At 41.3% G+C, this 14,682-nt stretch overlaps 1 protein-coding gene across 1 annotated transcript in view; it reads left to right on the top strand.

The window, feature by feature from the left end:
- Positions 1–2,068: 2,068 nt before the first annotated feature.
- lamb4 (laminin, beta 4) overlaps positions 2,069–14,682 on the top strand; it is a gene marked incomplete at its 5' end in the record, with an annotated part of 39,271 nt that continues 26,657 nt past the window's right edge. The window contains 8 exon segments of the mRNA XM_084363102.1: positions 2,069–2,259; positions 2,403–2,582; positions 3,337–3,544; positions 3,661–4,061; positions 5,262–5,296; positions 9,628–9,803; positions 13,198–13,333; positions 13,888–13,961. Coding sequence (XP_084219228.1) covers positions 2,069–2,259; positions 2,403–2,582; positions 3,337–3,544; positions 3,661–4,061; positions 5,262–5,296; positions 9,628–9,803; positions 13,198–13,333; positions 13,888–13,961 — 1,401 coding nt within the window.

Genomic DNA, 14,682 nt, shown 5'->3' with positions numbered 1-14,682 from the left:
TGGCTCATGTGGAGGAGATCATGTCAGGAGGTGTTGTGCAGCTTCTCTTCTTCTGTGACAGCACTCACACTCACGTACTACTACTCTCTCTCTCTCTCTCTCTCTGTCTCTCTCTCTTTTTCAATTCAATTCAAAGGGGCTTTATTGGCATGACAATGTTGCCAAAGCATCAAAACACAACTTGTTCAAACACTCGGACAGAACACAACAAATAACAACATGAACACAACACAGCACCAAGATTGAAGTGTGTGTGAGTGTCTGTCTGGGTTGTGCCATGTTGACACATATTGGGCACAATACATACACTCACATATTTCAAGTAATAATTTCTAATGTTCCTGAAGAATGAGTTTGTTTACACCTACCCCAGTGGCGGCTTTTTTGCGAAGAAGGAATATTACGCCTCTGTTTCACAGAGACAAGGCGGCAGATTGCAGCCTTTACCTGGCTGCAAATGTGGCGCATTTTCTAACTAAAAGGGGCTACTGATCAGGAGGGCAAGGTCATGGAGGGTCCGACGAGTCAGGAAGGTGAGCAGACAGTAGCAGAGCAGCAGGTAAATATTGGCCACACCGTGACCCGAGTGGCGGAGTCAGTGTTGTATGATGAGGGAGTTATGATTGATGATGATGTTTCCAAACTGTCAGCCAAGAGAAAAAGTCCAGAAAGCAAACCAAACAGTGAACAGGTTTCTAAAGTGTCAAAGACAACCCCAGCCTGCTCTTCCTCTCAGCCAGAGGACAGTCTGGTGAGCACACAGGACAGTGAAGGTGATCTCACTGGAGTGTTTAGTCCTTCACCAGAGTGGTGTGTGACATAAGGCTTGGCTCTTTAAACATTAATGGTGCCAGAGAGGACGTCAAGAGAGCTTCTCTTTTTAGTTTGTTCACAGTTAGAAAACTAGATGTAGTTTTTCTGCAAAAGACACACAGCACAGCTGAGAATGAACATGCATGGAGGAGAGGGTGGGACGGGGAGGTCTTCCTCAGCCATAAGAGCAGTAACAGTGGAGGAGTTGGTGTCCTGTTTTCTAGAGGCTTTTTACTCAGTTCTTGTGTTACTGAAGAAATTATTGAGCTTCAAAAAATGACCTTCATTAATGTGTACGCTCCAACCGTAGGCACAGAAAGGGTTGTTTTTTTTAGACATTTTAAATACTGTTGTTAACAACTGTAGTGCTGAAGGTTACATGTTCCTGGGTGGTGATTTTAACTGTACTGCAAATGCAACTCTAGACAGGAACCATCCAGAACCACATGGAGCCTCCAAGAGCTGTCTGATTAAGTTAATTGAAACAAATAATTTAAGTGACACTTGTAGGCATTTTCACCCTGCTCAGTGCCAGTATACTTGGGTTCATGCTAAAGATAACTCTTTATCTATGGCCAGGCTTGATAGAGTTTACTGCTTCAAACATCAGACCAATGTGCTTCAGAGTTGCTCCATACACCCAGTAGGTATTTCAGATCACTCTCTTGTACAGGTTTCTATTTTTGTTAAAGATGTCAAATGTAAGAAGGAAGGATGTGGGTTATTACTGATCTGTAACCAAATTTTGTAGGATTGGGGAGGGCTGGGGAAGGGAGGGAATAAGTGGTTGTTGTTTTTGAAAAAAGAAAAAATCCTTATTTTTCATTGTATGTACTTTTACCTGTCAAATGAAGAAAAACATTAATTAAAAAAAAGATGTAAAATGTAGCAGTGCCTATTGGTATTTCAATGTGGCTTTGCTTTCCGATACTGTTTTTAGGAATGCTTTCATTTTGTTTTGGAAAAACTATGCAGAGACAAAATCTGAATACACTTCTTTACAACAGTGGTGGGATATAGGGAAGGGTAAAATAAAGCATCTGTGCCTGCAGTGGAGCTGCATGATTTAGTAGCTTCCACAGGAGAAAGAGAACATATTGGAGTTCTCAAAAGAAAAAAGTCAGCTCTGTCTGACTTGCTGGGTTTCTCTGCTGAAAGTGCTCTGGTTTGACCCCGTTTCCATAATGTGGCTAAAATGGATGCTCCCTCTCACTTTTACTTTGGCCTCAAAAGTAGGAATGGACAAAAAAGACTCATGCATTCCCTGCGGCCCAACACCAGGCAGCTACTGCAGGAGTCGGGAGAGATACGCAGATGTGCAGTCGCCTTCTATGAGGGGCTCTTCAAGAAGGAGTTCCAGGAGAGACTGGAGCTGGCACAGTCTTTCTACAAGGGTCTACCCAAAGTTCCCATGGAAGCCAGATCTCTGCGGACGAACTTGCTGCGGCACTGCAGAGCCTGAATAGTGGAAAAGCTCCAGGCATTGATGGTCTTCCTGGGGATTTTTACAGGGCTTTCTGCCCTGTGATTGGCCAAGACTTCGTTCTCAGAGACAGTTTTAATAAAGGACGGTTACCTCTAAGCTGCAGGAGAGCGTTCCTCACCCTCCTCACCAACAAAGGGGATCTACAGGAGATCAAGAACTGGCGGCCAGTAGGTCTGTCTTTGGCTGTCAGCTGCAAAATCTTGTCCAAGCTGCTGGCCACGAGGCTGAGGAAAATGATGGAGCATATCATTCACATTGACCAGACCTATTCTGTACCCAGCAGGTTGATATCTGACAGCGTTTCTCTAATTCGGGACATTTTGGACCTCTCCAGTTCATTGGGCTTTGAACTTGGGTCTGATTTCTATAGATCAAGAAAAGGCTTTTGACTGAGTTGAACATCAGGACTTGTGGCAGACACTGGATGCTTTTGGGTTCAACTCTGGTCTCATAGCCAAGATCCAGGTCTTGTACAGTGACATTGAGAGTGTACTCAAGATTAACAATGGGTTAAGTGTGATCTTTTAAAGATCAGGCATGCTCTACTCCATGACCATAGAGCCTTTTCTACACAAGCTGAGACTGCGTCTTTCAGGTATAAACCTCCCTGGATGTCAACAAGCTTTTAAATTGTCTGCTTATGCTGATGATGTTGTTGTCCTTGTCAAAAAACAATATGATGTTGATGACCTTGTTGAAACTACTAATGTGTTTGGAGCATTATCCTCTGCTAAGGTTAACTGGGGGAAAAGTGAAGCTTTAGCAGTCAGCTAAGCAGGGAGCTCGTTCTGCCTGGGGGGTTAAGATGGAACAAGGGAGGTTTTAAATATCTTGGTGTCTATCTCGGTGACAATTCTTTTAAGTGTAAAAACTGGGACAATGTTTTAGAGACAGTCGAGGGACGACTCAAAAGGTGAAAATGGATTTTACCACATCTGTCCTTTTAAAGGGCGTATTTTAGTAATAAACAACTTGGTATCTTCCATGCTATGGCACCGACTGGCATGTGTGGACCCCCTGGTGCATCTCCTGGCCAGGATACAAGCGGTGTTGGTGGATATCTTCTGGGACCATCTGCACTGGATCCCGCAGAGTGTGCTGTTTCTGCCCAAGGAAGACGGAGGACAGGGGCTCATTCACCCGGCCAGCAGGGGCGCTGCTTTCCGACTCCAGTTCGTCCAGATGCTCCTCGCCGGTCCAGCAGACCTCGCCTGGAGGTCTATAGCCCGAGCCATACTGAGCCGGGCTTGAGGTTTGGGTCGTGCTGATCCCGTTTCTGATGGACCTGAGTGCTCACAAACTGCAGCCTTCCAAAGTTTTATAATGGACTGTTTACTGTGTGGGGGTTGTTCCACAAACAGAGACCGACCAACTGTGTTTCCCTGTCTTGGCTTTTGAAAGAGCCAGTGGTGCACCGGACCCGCTTCAGCGCAGAGCGCACAGCAGGACCTTCTGTGCTGCAGCTGCTTCGCTTGGCGAGGGTCGTCACGCTGGGACACGTGATGCAACTATGCGGACCGTGTCTGATCAACGCTGCAGCTCTGGCCTCTCCTCTGGGAGTCAGGTCTGTCAGGTTCATAGCCCACCTGCTCAACACCTGGAGGCGTGAGCTGACACGGGCTGAACTCTCTTTGTTAACAGCACACTGTAACGGACACTGTCAGCCTAACGATGATGATCCCTTCCCTGCACTGACACTTGTTCCTGATTTTAAAGACTGCACTGGTCGACTGCTGGAGTCCAGCGAAACTCCACCTAACAGGTTAAATGTTATGGGAGGAAAAACAATGTACAAACTGTTGGTTCAGGTTCTGAACAAGGACAAGCTTAGTGGTCGGGTTGACACCCCTTGGAGAGCTCATCTAGGGCTTAATGATGAGGTCACACCTGCATGGAGAGCACTTTATAAACCACCGTTAACTAAAAGGGTTGGAGATTTGCAGTGGAGAATTCTGCACGGGATTGTAGCTGTCAATGCTTTTGTTTCTGTAATTAACCCAAATGTAAGTGAGAAGTGTCCTTTCTGCTCGCAGAGAGAGACGGTGTTTCACTGCTTCATGGACTGTGGCAGACTGGGCTCCTTGTTTCAGCTGCTGCAGCGAATGTTCAGGATGTTTGGAGACACTTTTTCTATGAAAATGTTCATCTTAGGGTTAGCTTACACTCAGAAGAGGAGACTGAAATGTCAGTTGTTGAACTTTATTTTGGGTCAAGCTAAAATGGCGATCTACCTCAGCAGACGGAACAAGGTTGAGAACTCTTTGGATGTTGATGCACCTACGTTGTTTGTTAGGATGGTGAAGGCCCGGCTATGTGTTGACTTCAGTTTCTACAGAACCACAAATAATGTGGAAGAGTTTTCAAACATATGGAACCTTAACAGTGTTTTATGTTTTGTCGTAGAGAATGAGCTGATATTTGGACTCGTTTTGAGTTAAATTATGTTTTGTTGTTGTTGTTTATTTATTCATTCATTTTTATTTATTAACATTTTATTTTACTTTTGAAAATGCAATGTTATTGTATTTAAAAATTGTGTTTGGCAAATAAAGACGTTTGAAATTCAAAAAAAAAATTCTGTCAATTTTTTCAATTCAGTTCAAAGAGGCTTTATTGGCATGAAAGTTTCAACAACAATGTTGCCAAAGCATCAAAACAGAATTTGTCCAAACACTCGGACAGAACACAGCAAATAACATGAAAATACGAAATCTATCTGTCTGTCTGTCTGTCTGTCTGTCTGTCTGTCTCTCTCTCTCTCTCTCTCCCTATGTGTGTGTGTGTGTGTGTGTGTGTCTCTCTTTCTCTCTCTCTCTCCCTGTGTGTGTGTGTGTGTGTGTGTGTGTGTATGTGTGCCTCTCTCTCTCTCTCTCTCTCTCTCTCGCTATCTGTGTGTGTCTCTCTCTCATTGATAGAGTAGCCTCGGGCTATGTTTGTCTCAGGTGTGCTCTTACCTGCCCAGGTGTGTTCATTCCTTCCTGGTGGCAGCAGAGGCAGGTAGGTTCACATCCAGCTTGTTTTTTAATAAATCAGAAGTCGACCATGTTGGTGGTCGTTTGTGACGGAATGACAAGTGAAGCATTTTGACGTCGTGCTGACTGATGACAGAAAGCTGTGGTAACTGATTGTTTCATGAAACTGTGATGTTTAATATCTGTATTATATCGTTTTATTATTAGTTCATGTGTTGCTCTGTAAACTGTTAAACTGTGTATGTGTACAGTAGAGAGTCGTGTGAATGAGGATGTTTTTTAAACAGCGCTGAGCCAAACGTCTTATTGATATGCTATATGTCAGATAGAAATTTGTCTTTGATTGCACTAGTGATGTTCAGGAGGAGGAGGAGGAGCATTAAGTTCATATTGAAGAGAGCAGATTTTAACTAACGCAGCATAGACGGCAAAGCTGAACTAACGTTTTATAGTACAAAACCTCAAATATGCAGTAAATAGGACCCTGAAGCCGTCCGTGTTGATTACTGAGCTACACTCTCATTTTCTGTCACATATCTGACAGAAAAAACTGCTTATTATAAAACATACTGTTCCGAGTCTATAACTCTGCAACTTGACTGACTGACTGAATAATTGTTTTTTGCCTTTAATCAGCTTTTCAACCACACATTTAAATGGTAGAATGACTTTGTAATATCTATTTAAGTTGTGTTAATATAGTGAAGCACAACTGAGCTGTCCGTCTGAAGATCAATGCACTTATCACAATAAAAAACTTAGAGTGCTGCTGTAACTGACAGCCTGTTATCAACAAGCAGAACTACAGAATATGCATTTCACATGTTACACAACAGTTTGTACTCAGAGTGGAATCACAGTGAAGTTCAGTAAATCCCCACAATTACTGCTGAGGCCCAAACATTCCCGTTAAAGTTCATCAGTCCCTTCAGGCTTCACACATTTCTATTCTGTGTCAAGTGTTGCCGTCTGAACGTCGAACATTCCAGTTATTTCATGTTCCTGTTGATTATATAAATTACATATATCAAAATATTCAATAACAGGAATGACACCTCACTACACTCTGCGACATGCAGTCAGAATGATTAGCATCACCTTCTTTAAAACTGAATCCATGTTTCTCATGTAAAGTTAGCCTATTAGCTGTTAGCCACATGCTAACGGTGTTGGTAAAGATTCCGGTTGTGTTTGAATGTCAAATATTTGTCTGCAGATTGATGTGGATTCATGAGACGTGTCATTCACACACAGACACAGACACAGACACACACACACAGAGAGAGAGAGATAGAGAGAGAGAGAGATGAGTGTGTTGAGGTTTGTGTTTCCTTTGAGGATATAAAACTTGTGGTGAGATCTGACCTCAGATCAGGCGTCACACAACAAACTGTTACATTTATCATGTGTCTGACTACCTGCTGATTATTTGTGCTCCACCAGAATCCACCAGAGACCACGGCAGCTTCTCAGCACAACATGATCTTCATCATTTTAATCGGTGAGTTGGAAGGAAGGATTAAAGGAAACTTGTTTATTTTTCTTCCCTGTTTTTCTTCATGTATCACACATAAATACATTGTCTGTCTGTCTGTCTGTCTATATATATATGCACTCTACACACACACATATATGTGTGTGTATATATATATATTTCTATATTAATAAATACACATGTACAGTGCTTAAAGTATTCATTTTGTTATGTTGTAGCCTTATGCTAAATCGTTTAAAAGATTTCTCCCTCATCAATCTACACTCAGGACACCATAATGACAAAACGGAAACAGAATTTTAGAATTATTTGCAAATTTGTTGAAAAGGAAAAACTGCAATATCACACTGACAGAAGTATTCAGAACCTTTACTCAGTACTTAGTTTAAGCACCTTTTGCAGCGATTACAGCAGCGAGTCTTCCTGGGTATGACGCAACAAGCTTTGCACACCTGGATTTGGGGATTTTTCTGCCATTCTTCTCTGCAGATCTTCTCAAGCTCTGTCAGGTTGGATAGGGACCGTTGTCACCTCTCTTACCAAGGCTCTTCTCCTCAGATTGCTCAGTTTGGCCAGGCGGCCAGCTCTAGGAAGAGTCCTGGTTGTTCCAAACTTCTTCTATTTAAGAATGACGGAGGCTGCTGTACCGCTTGGTACCTTCAATGCAGCAGAATCTTTTTTTGTAGCCCTCCCCAGATCGGTGCCTCGACACAATCCTGTCTCTGAGCTCTGCAGGCACTTCCTTCGACCTCATGGCTTGGTTTTTGCTCTGATATGCATTGTCAGCTGTGAGACCTTATATTGACAGGTGTGTGCCTTTCAAAATCATGTCCAATCAATTCAATTTACCACAGGTGGACTCCAGTCAATGTGGAAGGCACCTGAGCTAAATTCAAGTGTCATAGCAAAGGGTCTGAATACTTACACTACCAGTCAAAAGTTTGTACACACCTTCTCATTCAATAGTTTTTCTTCATTTTTTATTATTTTCTACATTGTAGATCAATATCAATACTGAAGACATCAAACTATGAAAGAACACATGTGGAATTATGCAATAAACAAAAAAGTGTTAAACAAACCAGAATATGTTTTATATTTTATATTCTTCTGAGCTAACATTAATTTGTTTGGCTGAAGTATCTGCAGTCTTTTGTCTCTGGGCTTAGAGTTTCTCATTCTGTCCTCTTGAGACTTCCAACACTCCACTGTGTTCACTAAACTTGGTGAAAAGTAATCCGTTATTTGGGTAATTCAGAGAACTAATTGGGAGCCTCCCTGCCCTACGTCTCTACTACATAGCCAAACCGGAAGTCGAACAAACTGAAATATCGCATTTAAACAAACCAGAATATGCTTTATATTTTATATTCTTCAAAGTAGACACCTTTTGCTTTGATGACAGCTTTGCACACTTCTGGCATTCACTCAGTCAGATTCATGAGGTCGTCACCTGAATGGTTTTAATTAACAGCTGTGCCTTGTCAAGAGTTAATTTGTGGAATTTCTTGCCTTCTTAATGTGTTTGAGACCATCAGTTGTGTTGTGCAGAGCTAGTGTTGGTACAACCTACCTACCTACCACCTATGGTTGCAGCTCCTTCCACTGCAGAAAAACCTGAAGATGGCAAGTCCAGTGACTCTCTCCATGACTCAGCTGGTTGCAGAACTGCTTCTTCCATAGATTCGGATAACAGGAAAGATTAGATCGTGCCCTTTACTAGAGAAATTTGTCAACTCAATTGCAGCAATGCAAAGTGGCAAATTTCATCCATATCAGATCCTGTTCGTCTTGAAATGTTTGTACATTCTCTGGACCAGGGGACCTTAACGCAAACACTTAAAGAAGCTACTATTACACCTTTATTAAAGCCTGGTAAGGATGCTTTTGAATATTAGCCAGATTCTTGCAAACAGGTTAGACACTGTTATGATGGAAGTCATTTCTGTGGATCACACAGGCTTTTATCAGGGGTCGTTATTCTTTTACCAATATATGCAGGCTTGCTCCTCTGTGTCGTCCACTCCACCGCATCCTCCTTGGATGCGAATAAGGCATTCAACCGAGTTGGTTGGCCCTATTTGTTTGCGGTATTGGAAAAAATTTGTATTTGGACCAAAACTTATTTTATGGATTTGCTTGTTACATAAAGCATCAGGAGCAGACAAAAATGATGTACCCTTGATCAATAATCTTAAAATCGACCTCCAGAAGTGGAGTGTACTAAATCCGTCCCTTGCAGGCAAAATTGCATGGGTTAAGATTTTGTATTTATTTCAGAGCATCAGTTTTCCTCCAAAAATCTGTTGACAGGTTGATATCCTCATTTTTGTAGAACAGTAACAGTAACAAGCATCCCAGGGTTCGTAAGGTGCTCCTTCAGAGGCAGAGGGTGTAGGGTGGAGTGGCCCTGCCTAATCTGATGTACTATTACTGGGCAGCAAACTGCTTCTTGGATTTAGGTCCCAAATGCTGACTGGTGCCAGTCAGAAGCAAATGCCTGCGTATCATCATCACTTCTTGCACTGGTTACTGCCAACTTGCCTCTGTCTCCAAAACAATACTCCTCTTGCCCTATTGCAACTTCCACTCTTATTTATTGGTCTCAATTTAGACACATTTTTTATTTGATAGATTTTTCTATTTATGGTCCCATATGTAGTAACCACGTCTTCCCCCCCAGCCAAATTAGATCCTGTCTTTGCCCAAAGGCAAAGGGCAGGCCTCAACAAATTCAGTGATCTCTACATAGACGGCACTTTTAACGCCCTTTCCACACTAACCCTAACCCACTCATTACTCTAAATTCACACTCTCAGTTTAAAGAGCTCCACTGAATATGAGCTTCTGTTCTTCTGCAGTTTTTCTTCCAGTGGCTCAGCTGCAAGACCTCCAGGATCCCCAGGATCAGTGTCCCACTGGCTCCTGTAACCCCCAGCTCGGTGACTTGATGGTGGGTCGAGCGGCGCAGCTGTCGGCGTCTTCCACCTGCGGTCTGGATGGACCACAGAACTACTGCATCATTGGATACCTGGAGGTCAGAGGTCATGGGGGAGGGGGGGCTTCAGGAATGAGTGTCTGCAGATGAAATCACATCACGGTCAAATATAAGTACTGTGAGTACTACATCGGTAGGCAAGTACTATGAGTAATATAAGAAGTAAAAGTACTTTAAATGTCAATTTAAGTTCAACAGAGAAAATGAAATAATCTTAGCCTACAAACCTGCACACACACACACACACACACACACACACACACACACACACAGTGTAAACATATGAAGAGCCTATACAGTGAACTCTGGTGTGTTTTCTGTGTGATTGACATGTTTCTGGCTCTCGCTCTGACATTCAGACTCCAACATGTTCTGATCTGTTGTTTTATTATCTGCCAGCTCTGCTCTGCTCTTCTCTTCACTTCACTACCCTCCACCCTTAGGAATTAATTCTTCTCCTCATTCCTGCATTTTTCTCGAACTTCATCTCTTCAGTCTGTTCTCTACTGTTCTCTATAGTTCTCTACTGTTCTCCACTGTTCTCTACTGTTCTCTATAGTTCTCTACTGTTCTCCACTGTTCTCCACTGTTCTCTATAGTTCTCCACTGTTCTCTACTGTTCTCTACAGTTCTCTACTGTTCTCCACTGTTTTCTACTGTTCTCTACTGTTCTCTATAGTTCTCCACTGTTCTCTACTGTTCTCCACTGTTCTCTACTGTTCTCTACTGTTCTCTATAGTTCTCCACTGTTCTCTACTGTTCTTCACTGTTCTCTACTGTTCTCTACTGGTTTCTATAGTTCTCTATAGTTCTCCACTGTTCTCCACTGTTCTCTACTGTTCTTCACTGTTCTCTACTGTTCTTTACTGTTCTTTACTGTTCTTCACTGTTCTCTACGTTCTCTACGTTCTCTACTGTTCTTCACTGTTCTTCACTGTTCTCTACTGTTCTTTACTGTTCTTCACTGTTCTCTACCGTTCTTCACTGTTCTTTACTGTTCTTCACTGTTCTCTGCTGTTCTTCACTGTTCTCTACTGTTCTTTACTGTTCTTCACTGTTCTCTACTGTTCTTCACTGTTCTCTACTGTTCTCTACTGTTCTTCACTGTTCTCTACGTTCTCTACGTTCTCTACTGTTCTTCACTGTTCTTCACTGTTCTCTACTGTTCTTTACTGTTCTTCACTGTTCTCTACCGTTCTTCACTGTTCTTTACTGTTCTTCACTGTTCTCTGCTGTTCTTCACTGTTCTCTACTGTTCTTTACTGTTCTTCACTGTTCTCTACTGTTCTTCACTGTTCTCTACTGTTCTCTACTGTTCTTCACTGTTCTCTACGTTCTCTACTGTTCTTCACTGTTCTCTACTGTTCTCTACTGTTCTTCACTGTTCTTCACTGTTCTCTACTGTTCTTTACTGTTCCTCGCTGTTCTTCACTGTTCTCTACGTTCTCTACTGTACTTCACTGTTCTTCACTGTTCTCTACTGTTCTCTACTGTTCTTCACTGTTCTCTACTGTTCTCTACTCTTCTTCACTGTTCTCTACTGTTCTTCACTGTTCTTCTCTGTTCTCTACTGTTCTCTACTGTTCTTCACTGTTCTCTACTGTTCTCTACTCTTCTTAACTGTTCTCTACTGTTCTTCACTGTTCTCTACTGTTCTTCACTGTTCTCTACTGTTCTTTACTGTTCTTCACTGTTCTCTACTGTTCTTCACTGTTCTTCACTGTTTTTCACTGTTCTCTACTGTTCTTTACTGTTCTTCACTGTTCTCTACTGTTCTCTACTGTTCTTCACTGTTCTTCACTGCTCTCTACTGTTCTTTACTGTTCTTCACTGTTCTCTACTGTTCTCTACTGTTCTTCACTGTTCTCTACTGTTCTTCACTGTTCTCTACTGTTCTTTACTGTTCTTCACTGTTCTTCACTGTTCTCTACTGTTCTTTACTGTTCTTCACTGTTCTCTACTATTCTCTACTGTTCTTCACTGTTCTTCACTGTTTTGCACTGTTCTCTACTGTTCTTTACTGTTCTTCACTGTTCTTCACTGTTCTTTACTGTTCTCTACTGTTCTTCACTGTTTTTCACTGTTCTCTACTGTTCTTTACTGTTCTTCACTGTTCTTTACTGTTCTCTACTGTTCTTTACTGTTCTTCACTGTTCTTCACTGTTCTCTACTGGTCTTTACTGTTCTTCACTGTTCTCTACTGTTCTCTACTGTTCTTCACTGTTCTTCACTGCTCTCTACTGTTCTTTACTGTTCTTCACTGTTCTCTACTGTTCTCTACTGTTCTTCACTGTTCTCTACTGTTCTTCACTGTTCTTCACTGTTCTCTACTGTTCTTTACTGTTCTTCACTGTTCTCTACTGTTCTCTACTGTTCTTCACTGTTCTTCACTGTTTTTCACTGTTCTCTACTGTTCTTTACTGTTCTTCACTGTTCTTTACTGTTCTCTACTGTTCTTTACTGTTCTTCACTGTTCTTTACTGTTCTCTACTGTTCTTTACTGTTCTTCACTGTTCTCTACTGGTCTTTACTGTTCTTCACTGTTCTCTACTGTTCTCTACTGTTCTTCACTGTTCTTCACTGTTTTTCACTGTTCTCTACTGTTCTTTACTGTTCTTCACTGTTCTCTACTGTTCTCTACTGTTCTTCACTGTTCTTCACTGTTTTTCACTGTTCTCTACTGTTCTTTACTGTTCTTCACTGTTCTTTACTGTTCTCCACTGTTCTTTACTGTTCTTCACTGTTCTCTACTGTTCTCTACTGTTCTTCACTGTTCTTTACTGTTCTTCACTGTTCTTCACTGTTCTTCACTGTTCTCTACTGTTCTTTACTGTTCTTCACTGTTCTCTACTGTTCTCTACTGTTCTTCACTGTTCTTCACTGTTTTTCACTGTTCTCTACTGTTCTTTACTGTTCTTCACTGTTCTTTACTGTTCTCCACTGTTCTTTACTGTTCTTCACTGTTCTCTACTGTTCTTTACTGTTCTCTACTGTTCTTCACTGTTCTTCACTGTTCTCTACTGTTCTTCACTGTTCTCTACTGTAAAAAGAACAACCCTCAGTCTCACCTTCAACAGTCAGGACTGTGTGTCTGATCTGAGGTCGTTCTGCTGGTTCACACGTCAGCTTCAGTTTGTCAGCAGCAGACGGACACTGACTCCTTCTACATCATCAATTGTCCATAAAGTGAAAATGAATCATAGGGTTAGGGCAGTTATTAGTAATAGTTAAGTAGTTCAATCACGTGTTATTGGGTTAGGGTTAGGGCAGTTATTAGTAATAGTTAAGTAGTTCAATCACGTGTTATTGGAATGGGTCAAAGAGTCAGAGGATGCTAAAGGAAATCAGACAGTTTAACATGTCGGCTGTGAATGATGAAGTATTGATTGATTTATTATTGATCACTTTGGTTTAATGTGTCATTGTCCATCAGGAGGAGCAGAAATGTTTCACATGTGACTCACAGCTGCCGTACAATCGCTATAGCAACCCCAATAGCCACCGCATTGAGAACGTCATCACGACTTTCGACCCCGAGAGAAAAATGAAGTGGTGGCAGTCTGAGAATGGTGAGTTAGGTAAAACTGTCCAATCAGAGAGCAGCTCACCTCTGCTGAACTGTTTTAATCGTTTTAAATAAAGTCATTCATCATGAAGCAGATTGTCCAAAAAAAAACCTGAATGTAAATTAGGATGCCCGTTTTCAGTTTTTCGAAAATACCGGGAAAAAAATCATGTTACAGAAAAAATAGCGAGTTTCAGATTGAAGAGAAGCAGCATCAGGAAATCTGTTGAATCTAATCAAGAGTCGGTCTCTAAATGACAACGAGCGTCTTTAACGGTAATTAATGTGAAGTGAGATCAGTTTTTGGTTTTACTGCGTCTGTATAAACAAATGAAATCATCAGCTCTGAGCGGTTAGCTGAGCTGCTTTTGGTTGTAAGTTAGCTGAGCTAAAGGTGCCAGTGTTCTCTGTGACTGATTGGAACATCAGTGCAATAAACAATGTATTTAAAAATGTTTAGTTAACCTTCAACATGTCACCATCAATAGTCATATTTTATCATAATGATTGTAATAATGTTAACTTACCTGTAGTGTGTCTCTGCTGTGTCGTCTGCAGGTGTTCATCACGTTAGCATCAGGCTGGATCTGGAAGCCGTGTTCCAGTTCAGTCACCTGGTCCTTACCTTCAAGGTAAAATACTCAGCTACACTGGATTTAGTGGATTATATATACTTTTTATAATGTGCTCGGATAAATTATTAATGATCATAGACGGTGACTTGGTGACTTCTGTAACTCTGATTGGCTGATCAGACACGTTTAGTTTATTTTTCATTTGATCTGAACTTCCTTTCTCATACAATTGATGCTATTTCTGTTTTGTCTCTCTAATGTCTTTTCTGTAAAATATTTTAAACTTGTTTAAATATTGAACTCTGACCTGCACTGATGTCACCTGCATCTCTAAAATAGGTTGATGTGTTTATTATGACATTTTAATCACATCACAGTCGTGGACACATCTGGAGCCAGAATACGGTGGGGGTCAGCCAGGCCTCAGCCGACACTCAGCCGAGATGCTGCCGACACTCAGAATCAGAATCAGAATGGTCTTTATTGTCATTATTATTATAACGAGATTGGAGAGCTTCACTTCAGTGCAACAGATATTAATAAAAAAAAGAAAATAGACATTCAAATTCCAAATTGACAAAATATCAAAATATCAAAAATATCAAATATACATATACAAATACCAATATACAATATGAGGTCGACAAATATATGAATATGAATATGAGGTAGTAATATACAAATATTAGGTAGGTATAAATAAATATTAAAGCAGCAGTGGCATTGTTGTGGAATGAATATTGCACATTGTTCATTATATTGATGTCTGTTACATGTG

The sequence above is a fragment of the Pagrus pagrus genome (genome assembly GCF_965226575.1).
Source record: "Pagrus pagrus genome assembly, chromosome: 10".
Classification (NCBI taxonomy): Eukaryota; Metazoa; Chordata; class Actinopteri; order Spariformes; family Sparidae; genus Pagrus; species Pagrus pagrus.
The sequence above is the reverse complement of the archived record's forward strand: the minus strand, read 5'-3'. Positions and strand labels throughout refer to the sequence as shown.